Below are 17,019 nucleotides of genomic sequence, written 5' to 3'. Positions count from 1 at the left end.
TCTTATCCTTATAGACGTAATATGTCTATAACCCAAAATCAAGACAATTAAGTAATTCTATCCTAAAGGTTGGAAAACAGTGAGAAGTCTGAAAACATCACATTTGTCTGCATAAGAAACATTCTCTAAAGCAAAGAGAGAGGGTTTTGCTACAGAAGAATAAACACATATTTTCATTGCCTTTAGTTCCTTAAAACAATATCAAACAGAAGTAAAAGACCTGTTCTGTGCTCCAGGAAATCAGATCCAGCACCAATGAGAATAAATGATAGCCAATGAGATGTTGGCTCAACATGAGTGCGAAAGAAACTAACATTTCAACTGAATTTTAGCTACATACTTACATGTTTAACCACCTAAGAAAGTATACTGCAGAAACAGCACTGGATTTAGAAGGTGGAAGACAGGTCCTTAAAGCCCTAGCTAAGATCATGTGACACTGAAAACTGCACTCGGCCTCTCCTAGACTCAGTTTTCACATTTGTAAAATGGGATTGAGTACCTGTTCAATTCTGTGTACCTCAGAGTTACCGTGCTGACAGATAGGTGAGACCAGATATGGGAAAGTGTTGAAACAATACTCCTTATACAAACGCACGGTGGGATTTCTCATTAACATTAATCAAAGGATTACCTACATTGATGGGAAAATTAAACCAGACAACCTCGATGCCCAACTTCAAGAATTAATCTCCAAATTATGGGAGGCTTTATTACATGTTGAGAAAATAGACTATGTCATTTTATTGTATTAGAAACACAGTAAGTAACTGTGGTTGTGTTAGAGCATTTCTCAAAAGCTGAAAATGAAATGATATATTAACTCTTACAGAATCCCAGAACATGGAGACTGTTTTTCATATTTGATCTATTCATTCTAAAAGATTAAAATAAAAATCATGACAAATTATTGAGAGTCCAGTAAAGAGAAAAATCACAGATTTTCTTCCTTCCCCAGTCAACTTTTTGTACTAAAGAGAATCTTACGCAATCTCATTTTTTAAAATCTTCAAATTATTTTGTCCAATTATCTATCCCACATGTAGAATACACACTATGAGTAACAGTATTTTTCCCCTATGCATACTAGTACTCCTTCCAAGTGCCAGAGGTAACGAAGGAGTGAGTACACCTCTATTGGAAAGCTCAGGTACCTTTTGTCGCACTGTGTTAGGTACTTTAGTGCACAAGTTCCAAGATGGCTCCATGATCCCAGGCACCTGGTATTCAGAGGGAATACAGGGATGTAATTCCCTCCCACACTATATCAGGACCGTGACCAACAGAACATGGCAAATGTGATGTCAGGTCACTTCCGAGATCAGGGTATAAAAGACAGTGCAGTGCAGCTTCCACTTTGGCAGCTCACTTGTTCTTTCTTCCTCTCCCTCTCAGATTACTTTCTATGGGGAAGCCAGTGACCATGTCATGAAGAAAGGCCCACCTGACAAGGGAGACTGAGGTCTACAGCAACCTGTTAAAAGGACCTGAGTCCTGACAAAACCACATGAGTGCATCTGGAAGTGGGGCCTTTGACTGCTGCCCCTACCAACAGCTTGACGACCACGTCATGAGAGGCTCTGAACAAAAATCATTCGGCAAGCTGCTCCTGGTTTCCTTGCCCATAAACACCGAGAGCTAATGAATGTGTGCTGTTTCCAGCTGCTAAGTTCTGAGGTCGTCTGTCACATAGAACACGTGACCAATGTAGCACTCACCTATGTCTGCCGCATGTGAGTACAATAAAAATGGTCGTATACCAAGCAACAGCCATCCTAGAAGAATGCTCACTCACCTGCCACATTTAATCATCGAACAGGTTAATTAATAATTACAACTGTCATTTTACAGATGAAGAAACTGAAGTCAATATTGTTAAGTAACTTGCCCAGGGCAAAACCAGGAGGACTGGACCTGGTTGGCCATTTCCAGAGCCCATGATCTTTCCACTATTCCACACTGGTCAGAAGTTACACTGCTCCAAATACTCAAAGACTCTCTTCTACAAATCTCTTCAGTGCCCCACTTATTCAAACCTGATAATATATGGCTCAAACCTGTCCTGCCAAGTCATTCTACACTTTGCACAAGACTCCCCAAGGAAACGCTGTCTTGAAAACAACAAGGTACAGTTTCAATAATCCATGCCAACTCTGCAAAATAACACTTACTAGTGAATTTAGGAATGGCAAATTCATTTTTTTATTTTTTATAGTAACCTTCTATAATTCAGTAGACATAAATGCTTTTGATTCCTAGAATATTTCATTATCTTTATAGTTCTTTTAGCTTCTCTCAGACCAGAAAGAAAAGTCAAGTTGAAAACAAGCCCAGTTGGACGGCTGTGTGGCTCAGGCGGTTGGAGCTCCTCCGTGCTCCTACCGCCGAAGGCTGCCGGTTCGATTCCCACATGGGCCAGTGGGCTCTCAACCACAAGGGTGACGGTTCGACTCTTCAACTCCCGCAAGGGATGGTGGGCTCCACCCTCTGCAACTAAGATTGAACACGGCACCTTGAGCTGAGCTGCCGCTGAGCTCCCAGATGGCTCAGTTGGTTGGAGCGTGTCCTCTCAACCACAAGGTTGCTGGTTCGACTCCTGCAAGGGATGGTGGGCTGTGCCCCCTGCAACTAACAACAGCAACTGGACCCAGAGCGCCCTCCACAACTACGACTGAAAGGACAACAACTTGACTTGGAAAAAATCCTGGAAGTACACACTGTTCCCCAATAAAGTCCTGTTCCCTTCCCCAATAAAATCTTTTTTTAAAAAAAGAAAATAAGCCCATTGATTTAAGGCTATCATAATTTGCTAAATATTAAAACTCACCCTTTCTAACAATTTCTGAAGCTTTAATGTTTTCTCTTCACGTAACTTTTCCCTTAGCTGTTGTGCTTTCATTTGTTTTTCTTCATGTTTCTTCTTAGACTCTGCAATTGTTCTATTGTAACAAACAAACACTAATGTTTACATGATAAAACCAAAAATGTTTTCTTTAGTCTTCAGAGTTTTTAAGATAAATATGAAAAGTACACAAAACTCATTTGATATAACATTTCAGGAAAACAAGGTCACTTGTGAGTGGATCTGGGACTGTCCTGAGTAATGTGCCCCGAAATCTTATGTAGCAGCTCTATTTACTAGCCAAGACTGGACAGTTTCCCTCCTGTGAAACACTGCAAATTACTTTTCAAAGGCCAGACCTTTTCCGAGATGGGGAGGAAAGCTTTTCATGCATGTGAATCCCATGTCCTGGAGGTCTAGCAGGTTCCTCCTCTACAATATCCCCCCAGGATGTATTTTGGCGCCAAGATTCCCGAGCTGTTCAGAAGAAAGAAAACTACTGTTACTGCTTAAACACATTTGTTCTATAAAGCTAACAATTGAGAACAGACTTTTAAAAGGCATCAGCATTCCACTCCAAATTATTCCTTTTCCATAGAAATCCGTGTACCTGTTTTATACCCCGCTACCTGTACACACAACACACACACACACACATAATACCTTCATAATCTGCAAGGACATCGTTCCAGTCCATAGACATACCACAGAAAAATACACTCCCACTGCCCATGCTGGCCTACAATGTAATAAGGAAAATGAAAAAACAAATATTTGAACGCAATTGTAACCTTAAAAAATGAACAACTATACATGAAATTTTCCTACCTGTTGCCAATACATTTCATGTCACAAACTGTTCAAAACTAGAATAAAGCTACATACCTCTTGTAGCCATACTATGAAGTTAAAAATATCTTAGCCTAAACATTTTAAGAGGCAGACAAATCTACTTGCCAATTAATAGCAGAGACAAGTCAAGTAAATTAGAAAAAAGCATAGCAGCCTATGCTATCACAATACATTCTAATACACTGTACTATAATAATGTAGTGTAGTAGTACTACATAAATTCTAACATACTCAGGGCATACATCACAAGATCTTAAGATTATTTTGGGGGCATTAAGATTTGATAGAAAAATATTTGAAACATTTACAGTTACTTTTATTCTTTAAGAAATCCCCCTCATCAACACATATGTCTTGAGCACTTAGTGACAGCACGGCAGTGTGTCATTTGCTTTTTATCAGAATAGAAAAAGTAAAATACCTAAGATTCTTCTTCAATCTCTGTAATTACAATCTGAGTAATGCTGAGTGCTTACTTTACCTGAGATTCAATTTCTTGATTTTTAAAATGAAAGTAACAACTCCTGACTTATCAAATGCATTATGTTAAAAAACAGTAATGGTAAAGTGCTAAAACAAGATTTACTACTGTGTACTGCATGTCTCAATCACACGGAATAATAATGTCATCACTGAAAAAAATTTGTTGAAAATTATTTAAGTAGGACTAGATGAACTCTTGGTCCTTCTTGCCCTAAGAATTTTATTTCTAAATATAAATTCTTTTGAACAATTAGGGTAAAAATTCTAAATGCTCACAGAAAAATCGCTGTCGTTGTCAGTTTCAATATTAATATCATTGTTTTCTTCAGCTTCGATTTCTCTCGTTAACTGTTCCTCTTCAGCAATAGCACTAGCAATGGCTTCTTCATTGGCCTTTTCTAGACGATCTGCTAGCTCTTCCTTTTTGGCAAGAACTTCTGCCATGGACTATAAAGTGAAAAACAAGTAAACAGAATAAAGAATCATCACTTGACTTCAAAAGGTATGTACTCATTTCTTTATGTTCTAATCACACCCACAACATATACATAAAAGAGCACCGATCTAGAATTATAAAACCTGCGTCCAGCACCAGACTCAACCACTTGATAGCTGTGTGGAAGTTTCTTAAAACCAAGAGCCTTTTTTTGTATTCCATAAAATGGTATAATAATCCATGACTTACCTTCTTTATCAGACTGCTGTGTATAAGATACTGTGAAGTTACATAAATAACAAGTATTATTATTAATCACAGTGTGAATTTCATTTGAGTGCAAATACTCAAGTTATAGATCAAATATCTTAAAAACAAAAATATTGTACTATAAAGGGAACGTAGGAAGAATTTATGTTGTAATGGTGATGATACCTCCTGAACCTATATACCTAACTTAAAAATATGCACATGTATTACAAATAATATTCATCAGAATTGTTCATCGATAAATCCCTACGATAAGCTAAATATGTATATTATAACCCTAAAGCTAAAACTCAAATAACAAAACAGAGAGTTATGGCTAATAAGCCAACAAATTAGATAAAATAGAGTTATTAAAATATAATTAATCCAAAAGAGAGGAAAAAGGAGCTGAATAACAGATGAGTCAAAGGGAAAACAAATAGTGAGATGGCAGATTTACAGGAACCGTATGAACAATCACATTACTCAGAAAGAATCTAAACATGTCAATAATAGAGATTTCTAACTGGATAAAAAGTGAAACCCAACCATATGCTGCCCATACAAAAACCTAATTTAAATAGGAGAATATAAACAAGTTACAGGTAAAAAGAGACACGATGCTAATATCATTCAAAAGAAAGCTGAAAGTAGACACAGTAGATTTCAGAACAAAAAACACCACGAGCCATAAAGGTCATTTTATAATGATAAAAGAGTTAATTCACCAAAAAGACAAGACAATCATAAACAGTTATGTACTTAATAACATAGCCTCAAAATACACGAAAAAAACCTGATAAAACTGCAAAAGAAAATAAAACCTAATGAGAATGTAAAATGGTGCAGTCACTTTGGAAAACAGTGTCATAGTTCCTCCAAAAAGTTAAATGTAAAGTTTCCATCCATAATATGACAAGCAATTCTGCTCCTAGATATATACCCAGGAGAAACGAAACCATACGTCCACATGAAGCAGCAACACTCATCAGAGCCAAAAAGTGGAGACAACCTAAATGTCCATCAATTGATAAATGGATAAAATGTGGAATATCTATGCAATAGAGTATTGTTTGGTCATGTAAAGAAATGAAGTACTGCTACAGGCTAAAACACAAACGAACCTTGAAAACACGCTGAGTGAAACAAGCCAGTCAGAAAACGTCACATATTGCATGATGACATTTATATGAAATGTCCAGAACAGGCAAACCTATAAAGACAGAAAGCAGATGAGTGGTTGTCTAGGGCTGGGAGGGTGGGGTGAGAAGAAGTGACTGTTAATGGGTACTGGATTTCTTTATGCACTGATGAAAAGGATCTAAAACTGATGATGGTGATGTCTGCACGACTGTGAATATACTAAAAAAAAATTGAATTATGCACTTCTAAAGGGTAAATTGCATGTTATTTAATTATATCTTGATAAAGTTGTTTACAAAAAAGATACATCCACAGTCACATCCAGAGATTTTCATACCCCTCTTTCAAATGACAAAAGCGGTATCGATAATGGGCACAGACGTAGGAGACCTGAACCTTATCATCAACAACACTGACCTAGGTGTTTTCCTAAGAGAAAGGAAAACAAACGTTCAAAACAAAGACAAATGTTCGTGGCACCGTTACTCACAACAGAGAACCTGGAAACAACTCAAACATGTCACCAACTGAATGGATGAACACACTGTGTTACATGCATACAACAAAACACTCCTATAGACAATAAAAAGAATGAACTACTAATATACATAACTATATGGAAAGAACTCAAAATAATTATGCTGAGGGAAAGAAGCCACACCAGAGATTGCATTGTTCCATTTACAGAGTTCTGAAAATGGCCGTTCTTATACAGTCACAGCAGAAAAATGATGACCTAGGAAGGGGATACAGAGAGGGGCAGAAAGGGGAATGTGAAAACTTTTAGAGGCAATTGATATATATGTTCATCCTTTTAACTGAAGTGATGACTTCCGAGGTATAAACACATGTCAAAATTTATCAATTTGTGTATTTTAGATATGTGAAGTTTACTGAAAATCAGTTACATCCTAATAAAAGTATTTAAAATGCCAGTGCTTGAGCCCCAGCTCATCACTGAATTAGTGTGCACTGGACTCAGGCATGGGTGTCTTCTTTACAGCTTCCTCTCCTCCTTTCCATTTCATCTCTCTCTCTCCTCTTTCCCCCACAAAACACACAAGAGTCTCCCGGGGGGAATAGACTGGGGATGAGGGAGTTTAGATGAGAGACTAGTTCTGTGCATCATAAGCTTTTTCTCTACAAACCCTAGAATACAGAAACTGACAGTTGTAACAACAACAGTGAATGCAAATATTAAAGTTGAATAAATTTTACTTTGCAGAAAGTTCCCACATGAGTCTATTTCCACAATTTTATCTTCCCCAAAGTACATTTCTATTTAGTCTCTGAAGACCTGAAAATATTTTAACTAGTAGTAGGAGAGCTTATGGATGAAATGATGATTCAATTATACTTGAAATTCAAGTAATTATCTGCATACATCATCACTTTTTAAATTTTCAAATTTTCAGAATTTGAAATTTTGGCAAATCTAGAAAAATAGTTCCATGGTAGCTGGGTTTTCTATCAGCACTTTCTAACAGTGTTGGCAAAGGATGACCTTAAACAGAAAGGTTTTCAGTCGTTTTCTGCTTTAGTTTCTGTTATATAAGAGAACAACAGGTTGTTGTGTGACTTTGAACCACTGTCTCACCACACTGTACTGAGAAAGAAAAGAAATGGCTGCTGCCATTCTCTGTAACCCGCCACTGCGAACCTCAAGACCCAGTGCTCGTCTAGGGCAACTCACAGAAATATCACTGTCAAGACAAATTACAGAGTTCAAATTTTGACTTAAAATTCCTCTAGGACCTCTAAGAATATACTAAAATTCATATTTAAAGCAGGGCTTACTTTCTTTCAAATATATAAATTTGACCCTCAGTATAACCAAGGGCTTTTAATATTCTACCACAAGCTTATTTACATACATAATCAAAAGAAAAATCAGGAAAGAAGGATTTTTAAATAGTAATTATGTTATGCTTCTTTAAGTAAGGGATCCTTTTCCTCTTCTGAAATTTGACTCTCACAAAATCAATTTGCAAAATAAATTATTTAATATATCTAGCTATGAAAACAACAAACATAAATATTACCCCATATATTAAACACACTACTTATGTGACCATGATTATGTTCAATGTTTAAAAACATTCACACTAAAAGACCCAAGTTAAAAAAATGAAATTTTTCTTTAATCCTTATTAAGGGATCTAAATATTTGGTTTTCTTATTACTATAACCCTTACTTCTCCCTTAAACAACCTATATCAAGTTTCATGTATATCTAATGTTATTATCTTTTTAAGATGTAAAATCCAGCTTATCACCATCTGCTGATAGTGTCTTACGGCATGGTAAGACATTAAGTTTTGAAAGAAATTACAGTATACAGTGGCCATTAAAAAAATAAAATTTGAGGGGGCTCAGGTGGTTAGAGCTCCATGCTCCTAACTCCGAAGGTTGCCGGTTCGATTCCCACATGGACCAGTGGGTTCTCAACCACAAGGTTGCCAGTTGGATTCCTCGACTCCTTCACGGGATGGTGGGCTCCGCCCCCTGAAACTAAGATTGAACACGGCACCTTGAGCTGAGCTACCGCTGAGCTACCGCTGAGCTCCCAGATGGCTCAGTTGGTTGGAGTGCATCCTCTCAACTACAAGGTTGCCGGTTCAACTCCCGCAAGGGATGGTGGGCTGTGCCCCCTGCAACTAGCAACAGCAACTGGACCTGGAGCTGAGCTGCGCCCGACACAACTAAGACTGAAAGGACAACAACTTGAAGCTGAACGGCATCCTCCACAACTAAGATAGAAAGGACAACAACTTGACTTGGAAAACAGGCCTGGAAGTACACACTGTTCCCCAATAAAGTCCTGTTCCCCTTCCCCAATAAAAAAATAAAATGAAATAAAATAAAATTTGAATAATTTTTCTCAACAACTTTTTATGTTTCTCTATTTCTTTTGAAACTTACTTTTTAAAGAAAGCCAGCATGACCTAGTCTGGACTACCCACAGGTCAAGTATCTCTGTACTAAAGTGGGAAATAGGAAGACAGCAGCAGAAGTAAGTAATCATCCAAAACCATAAACCTATAAATAACCACTAATTAATGCATTTTTAAAGATTCTGCAACGGGGACGGTAAATAAATTTCATCGTAAACACCAACGCCAAGCAAATGATGAGCGGCAGCTGTCTGAAGTACTATGTCGAGAGACTTTTTAAAACTATGTCCAGTAAGCACCATTTCCCATCTGTCAGAGTGCAAGATGGTTCATGGAAAGCTTGTTACTGCTTTTCTTAATACAAGACTAAAAACCATCGATCAAATCACATACAAAGTGATTTTGAGCAAGTTAGTTAACTCTCACAATCTCCTTTTCTTCCTCTACAAAACAAGAAATTTAACTATATTGAAAAGGTTGCTATAAAGAATAAAATGTTGAAATACTATGTAGGTTTTGTAAAAAAATGTTTTGTAAAGTGTAAAGTAATACACAACACAATTATTATTGGGGTTTATGCCTCAGTAATAGGTTACTGAGTTAATATGTGTACTCAGAATTCTGATAAGTTGTTCTTACCAAGTTAGCAGCACTCACATTTGAAATATCTGAAGAGTCCATTTCACTTTCCATCCTTGCTTTCTCTGCTGAAAATTTGTCTTCACTTGTATGAGAAGGAGGTGTGTCAGCTTGCTGAGTAACTGAAACACAGTCTGTATCAACATGAACAGGAAGTATTTCAGAAGTTCGCACAGAACTGTCTTGTAAGATACGACTGCCAGAGTTCTTGACATCATCGAATGTACTCGCTGTGAACTAACAAAACATATTTACATAATGAATGAGTGATAATAAAAAATAGTCACCAACTACTCCACCTCAAAAAGCTGATTCTGCTCAACCTATCAACTGCAAAGTACCAGGTGACCAGCTGACAGACGACGATGCACTCATCTGTTTTGTATGTTTCAAGTGTAAGAAAAGAAGCCTTGAAGCAGGCAGCCACAATTTTTACTCGCTCACCTACAATGTCCAGGTTTTTGTCTGAGTGCTTTAAAAAAATCAAGCAACATATATTGTATAGATACTTAACTTCAGCAGCCTGCTCTTGATGAGCACTTGAAGAAATACCTCACAAAAGATAGATATCTAGTCACTTTGTCTTATATTCAAATAACTAACGGCATTTATTTACATGGTTTTTATGAAGACTGTCTTTTCAAATGAAGGCATTTTTCACCAACATATATACTTCCAGAGTATTTTACTCAAAAATATGAAACATGCTCTCTTTAGATAACATTAAAACAACATCTAAGTATCTTTCATGAAGACCCAACATGGTACATAATAGCAATTCTGAGATCCAAAAGAGAAATACACCATAAAAGATTACAATATATCTCAGCATGCAGTCTCATTATGCAAATCATATTCTTTAGATTTTCACATCCTCCCACTCCCATATAGGAATATTTAACACATAGCCAACAGAAATGTGAAAACAATAGAAAACAGATACAACATTGGAGTAGGCCAAATACATATCCATTTTTTTAAATCCGTCTAGTTTAATGAATAGAAACAAGCCTTTATTTTCACTTTCAAACAGAGTACAGAAAGAACGCTGCTGTGTTTCCCAATTACACTCAGAGTAATGAGCTCCAAGTAAAACTAAACTCTAAAATTTTGAATTTAAAACTTGCTCACTACTTAAATAAACATTAGATAAATATTGCAGTGGCCATAAAACGCACAGTTTGATTAATTATTTATATAAATATTAAACTTGGCCAAGTCTTATAAACTACTTTAAAAATTCTATTGGTCAGAACTTAAAGGGTCCAAAAATGTGTTATTTTAGCATAAGCATTATTTAAATTGTATCACATTGTTTATATTGCTATCAACATTATCTATACATCAGTCACCATGGTTTATAATCTTCTTGGCAATATTTATATTAGCATTACTGATGTTTACAATACGGTCAACACTGTTTATTAAAAATCAGTATCATTTATGTAACAAAATCAAAGCTCAACAATAAAGTAATGTTGAAAAGATATGTAAATATGCTAATTCCATTTTTAGAATGACAGTGGATAAAACAAATATGATCATTAACTTGGCCACCATCAGCAGTGAACTTTTATACTGAAATATTTTAGCAATAGTTTAATATCTCAAAAGTTTTTTGTATAGATTATTCCTGAAATCCCCAAGTCATGTAAGTCTATTCATTACAGAAAACCAGAAAAATTTTGATATTCTTAGGTTTATAGCTAAAATACACATTAGCAAAAATGCTAGATGTTTATTAAGTGATATAAAAAGTCATCAATTTTATCCACATTAAATAATTTCTTAAAGTTATATCTACTATTTCCTATGTATCTATGACTCTGCTCCATATTGCAAGAAATTAAAAGACAACATAAGATAATGCCTGCGAGGAGCTTCCAATCTCACATGGGCATAAAACAGACATGAAAGAGTTAGAGAACATCACAAACAATGTAGGATTAAAAGCCGTGGTCATCATTAACAGGGAAAACATGGGAGTAGTTTTCAATAAAAATAAATGTCCTACACTAGGTAAAAGGAGGGAATTTTAAAAAGCAGATGCTATTCTAAACTGAGAAATATTGCAACTATTTTACAGCCTTTTTACTAGCCCTTGTATCGTATCAAAGAATACCTCTTATATTTCATTAGTCATTTTACATAAAATCGTACTAAACTGAACATGCATGTTTATGCAAACAAATGTCTAAAAAATGCATTCCTTGATCAAATAAGTAAAATAAAATTCAAATGGACTAACAGATGAAGTACTGGAAATAATAATTTTAAACAATTATTTTAAATATGAGCCAATTACTCTACACCTGAATTGCAGGAAGTACAAGTGGAGCAGGTTGAAAATGATCCTTACTTTCCTCACTATTTTCCTCAAATGAATTAAGAGGACACTACTTTAACCAAATAAACAACAAATAGTGCAAATTGATATCATATGCCTCCAGACATGACCCTAAGGACAATTCTTTCATATCTGTCAAAACTGCACAAGCGAGGGGGTATAAAGTGCAGCACAGGGAATATAGTCAGTAGTATTGTGATAACTACCGTGTTTCCCTGAAAATAAGACCTAACCGGAAAATAAGCCCTAGCATGATTTTTCAGGACGACATCCCCTAAACATAAGCCCTAATGCGTCTGTTGGAGCAAAAATTAATCTAAGAACCAGTCTTATTTTTGGGGAAACACGGTATGCATGGTGTCATATGGGTACTAAACTCATGGGGAGATCACTTTGTAAACTGTATGTCTAATCACTGTGTGGTACACTTGAAACTAATATTGTATGTCAAGTGTAATGGAAATTTTTAAAAAATTTTTTTAACTGCATAAGCTAAAATGAATAATGAACAAACAAACTAAAGGACATTGTACAAAAAAAACTGCAACGTATTCTTCAGAATATTAATGTCATGAAAAATAAAGATAGGCTGAGTAACTTTTCCGGTTGAAAAATTAAAAAAGCAAAGCCAAATACAATGAGTGATTTTAGATTGGATCCTGTATCAGATGAAAAAAATCTATGAAGAAATTACTGGGACAATGGGAAAATTTTGAATATGGACTGTAAGTTAGATGACAGTATTACATAAATGTCCAATTCCATAAATTTTATAAATATAATGTGATTATGTAAAAGTTTTCTTTTTCTGTGGAGATACATGCTATAGTACTGGAATGTGAAGGGTTATGTTTGCACATTACTCTCAAATGTTTAGCATATGGGATGTGTGTATGACGTAAATAGAGAGGGAAAAGGTGACAAAATGTTAATCTGTTTATCTACGTAAAGGGCATAGAAGAATTCATCATTCTGTTGTTGCAACTTTTCTGCAGATTTGAAATTTTTCCCAGTAAAAGGTTAAAAATGAAGTAAAAAACTCAGACATTCCAGAATACACTTATCCATTATAAAAATTCAGTAAAAGGAGTTTCAGAATGTACTACCTGGGTTCTTTCAGCCAGAGGATGGTCACAAGAGTATAATGAGTCTTTGGGTCTGGCTTCTATAATACTGGAAGGTCCATCGCCAAAAAATTCACCTTTCTGTATGCTTTCGTCAGGTAAAAGGCGTACATTTTCTTTATCACTGTCATCCTTTGACCTTAATGCTTCTGTTGAAACTTTTGCCATCACCGCTGCTGATCGTGAACGAACAGGTCTTCCTCTCTGAACAGTCTCCCATCCTTCAGCATCTTTCCGTTCTGTGCAATAGAGGGAAGAAAATAAAGATTTCTCTAGATGATAATTTTCAAAAAGCTGCCAAATAAAACTACTTCCAATCTAATTCCATTAAATATAACATACAAACATGACACTACTTACTATTAAGGTGTAGCATGTGTGTATACATACATAATCTCTTTCTCTCTCTCTCTCACTCTCTCCCCCTAATCCCTACAACTACACTGTGGGGTAGGTATGATTATCCCTATTTTACAAACAAAACTGATAGTCATATTGTGTAGAGGGTGTACTGTGTGCTATTTTAAATGCTTTACATATAATAACACTAAATCTTCAACCACCCTTTGAGTGCTAGCATTCCCATGTTATCAGTAAGGAAACTGAGACAAAAAGAGGTTCAGTAATTTGACCAAGGTCACATACTCAGTAAATTTTCCAAGATGCCAGTTGTTTCTGGTGTCCATGCCCCAATGGCTAAATAAAACTGCCACTCCATTTCTCAAAGTCCCAACACAGGGCTAGCTCCAAAGTCCAAGTTCTTTCCTCTATCCCACTACTAACAACATACCTTAAGTTAGGAAAAAAAACTTTTTCAATAATAAGATTATAGAATGTTTGTTGAACTATCATAGTTCAATATTTCACCACACATACCAGGAAACTGAGAGCCTGTCACACAGCCTAACAGCCTAAAATAAAGAATTTTCTATTAAAATGTTTCAAAATGTCACAACCTGAGGTATGCATGTATACCATGAAGTATTTAGCCACAATTTTTACATTATATCAAAATCAATATGAAGACTTCCAGTTCTGTCTGGTAAAGATAGAACGGCCCCACTTCATCTCTACGTCCTCCTCTTTACAACTTCCAACGCTGGACAGAACACACACAATAAGCACAGCAAGGGATCAAGAGGCAGGAAGAAGTCAGTGGACTGCCTAGGGATGGTGGGACTCGAAAAGCAGCACGGCTCCGCAACGTTCCCCGGGCGTTCTGTGGCTTCCTATATATTCCAGACAGGGCACTGCAGAAACCTGCATACCAGAAGGACCAACAGGCAAAGACAAAGCAGGCATCAGCAAAACCTGAGTGGCCCATCAAAAGAGGAAAAACTTCTGGAAAAATTCTATTCCAGTCATACATCAGTGTAAACCCTCCTTCACCACCTTCACCTCCCCGCACCCTGGTTTCAAGAGGTACAAGCAGGGAGCACCATCCATTAGCAGAAACAGATGGTGGTCCAATTCCCCCCCAGAATCAGTGTCAGCAAAGTCAAATGGCGAGCTGAGCCTCCACCTTCAACAGTCATTAACCAGGCTAAACAAGGCCCCAGACAGTGAAGTTATGGGCACTCCACTGTCCCACACCCCACAGTCAGTGAGGCCAAGTGGGAAGCTGAGCAGCAATGACACTGAATGAGGCCACGTGAGTCAGAAGTAACTGGTAGACACTGGTCCTCCCTAGCCCAGTGCCAGCAGGGCCCAACGGTGAGCAGTCCCTACCTCCATTCAGCAAAGGCACAGTATAAACGAGGACTAGTCAGTATCGCCCTCCCCTCCCTCATTGTCCACAGGTCCCTGCAGAAAGTGGAGCTTCCAACCTCACCAGCATCAATGTGGTAAAACAAAGTGGTGGGAGGTATATTTACTCGGCCTGGGACCCCACTTCCCTTAGGTCAACAGGGTCCAGCAGGGAGCTAAGATTCCACCCCACCCTACAGCAACAAGATGGTGAGTCAGTCCTCCCTTCTCTCTGCCTCTCCCTGGTGTCAGTGGGACCCAGAGGACAGCTGAGCTTACACCACCAGTAACTGCCAAGGAAGTGAGGAAAGGTGGTGCCCCACATTTCCAGGAAAGGTATCTGTGGGCCAATCACAAGAGGTATCATTGTGTCATCAGAGTCCCAGAAGGAGGGGAGAGAGTGTAGGGCTAAAAAAGTACTTACAGAAAAAATGAATGAAAACTTCCCAAACTTAGTGAAAGGCACAAAACTACAGATTCAAGAAACTAAAAAACAAATCCTAGGAAACTCATGCAAAGACACATAAAAATTTTAGGAAACACAAAAGAAAAATCTTTCCAACTGATGGCTAGACAATGAGTTCTTAGACTGACACCCAAAACATGATCCATAAAGAGAAGACCCTATGGACCTCATTGAAACTGACAATTTGTCTTCTGCAAAAGACTTTGTAAGGAGAATGAAAAGACAAACAACAAACTGGCAGAAAATACCCAACAAAGGACTGTGTCTAAAATATACAGAGTATTCTCAAAAGTGAACAATATTATTACAAACAATCCAACTAGAAAATGGGCAAAAGAAATGAATAACCATTACAATGAAGAGTATAAACAAATGGCAAGTAAGGAATAAAAGCAATTCAACATCATTAGCCATTAGAGAAATGCAAATTAAAACCACAATGAGATATCACTATCTACCTATCATAATGGCTAAAACCTAGTGATAATGCTATATGCTAATAAGGGATGGGGGAGTGTGGGTTTAGAGAGGTGTTTGATACTAAGGTTACGCTAGCATCATAAAATGAACTCCACTTTTTTATTCCCAGGAATAGTTTGGTAAGATTGATGTTATTTTTACCTTAAATTTTGGGAAGAATTCACAGGGAAAGCTTTATTACCTGGACTTTTTTTTGTTAAAAAATGTTTAATTATAGACTCACATTTTTCAATACTTGTAAATTTTTCTAATTCTTACTACGCAAGTTTTGTTCTATTGTGTTTTTCAAAGAATTTGTCAATTTCTTCTCTTTCTAAATTTAGAGTATAATATTGTTCACGGTATCCTGTTATCTTTTTAATATCTGTGGGATCTCTACAAATGCCCCTAGTCCATTTCCGGCATTACACCTTGTCTCTTCTGTTTCTTCATCAGTATTACTAGAGGTCTGTTAAGCTTATTAGTCTATTTGAAGAACAACCTTTTGGGCTTTGTTGATTTTCTCTATTCTTACCTATATATGTTCCTTCTTTTTATGTTCCCTGGGTTTAAGCGGTTGTTCTGTTCTACCTTCTTGGGATGGACGAAGTGTGGATTGTTGGTTTTCTTCTTTCCTAATATGTGTGACTGAGGCTAGAAATTTTCCTCAGAGCATAGCTTTATCTTAATCCCACCAGATTTTAAATGTTCATTTTCATTCAATTCACATTTTCTAAATTTCATTGTGAAATCTTCTGACTCATGATTATTAGAAAATATATTCTAAAATTCCAAAAATTTGAGAACTGTATGGGTTTTTGTAACTGATTTGTAACTTAATTCCACTGTGTTCAGAGAGACAGAATGAGTTCAATCATGGGAAATTTGTTGCAACTTGTTTAATGGCTTAACATGTGTCAATTTTCCTAAATGTTCCCTGTGTGTTTGAATATGTGTTATAGGGAAAACCATGACAAAGTAGCCTGTATCATATGTAACCATCTTTCCTCCAAATACAACTAGAAAAGCTAGACAAAATATATAAATTAACTGTTTAAAGGCACTGGAAAGCAACCAGTACAGGCAAGATTTGAGGAACTACACTCCCTGAGAAAAGGGGAGGACAAAAGCTTGAGATTCACATTCACCCTGGAATTTTCCCTGAAGTCATCTGGAATTCACAGTGCTGGGGAAGTGAGCACTCACAGAAACCAGCAGTCCTGTCTGGCTGAGACAACTATTGGAGTTCAATGAGTCTAAAGCAACTGGGACTTCAGGGGCAAAAATCTTGGAGGGGGGAACTGCAGGAAAGTGAGCCAAAAAGTCTGCATTCAATCTT

At 36.8% G+C, this 17,019-nt stretch overlaps 1 protein-coding gene across 1 annotated transcript in view; it reads right to left on the bottom strand.

The window, feature by feature from the left end:
• Positions 1 to 17,019, bottom strand: part of SCAPER (S-phase cyclin A associated protein in the ER) — a 218,092-nt gene that overhangs the window by 156,664 nt on the left and 44,409 nt on the right. The window contains exons 9-14 of the mRNA XM_033099943.1: positions 12,992 to 13,248; positions 9,557 to 9,775; positions 4,454 to 4,624; positions 3,506 to 3,581; positions 3,202 to 3,319; positions 2,828 to 2,939 (exon numbers count right to left, since the gene is read on the bottom strand). Of these exons, the coding sequence (XP_032955834.1) occupies positions 2,828 to 2,939; positions 3,202 to 3,319; positions 3,506 to 3,581; positions 4,454 to 4,624; positions 9,557 to 9,775; positions 12,992 to 13,248 (953 nt within the window). The remainder of the gene's footprint in view (positions 1 to 2,827; positions 2,940 to 3,201; positions 3,320 to 3,505; positions 3,582 to 4,453; positions 4,625 to 9,556; positions 9,776 to 12,991; positions 13,249 to 17,019) is intronic.

The sequence above is a fragment of the Rhinolophus ferrumequinum genome, chromosome 28, assembly GCF_004115265.2.
Source record: "Rhinolophus ferrumequinum isolate MPI-CBG mRhiFer1 chromosome 28, mRhiFer1_v1.p, whole genome shotgun sequence".
In the NCBI taxonomy this organism is placed as follows: domain Eukaryota; kingdom Metazoa; phylum Chordata; class Mammalia; order Chiroptera; family Rhinolophidae; genus Rhinolophus; species Rhinolophus ferrumequinum.
Note: the sequence above shows the minus strand (reverse complement) of the source record. Positions and strands in the feature narration are given on the sequence as shown.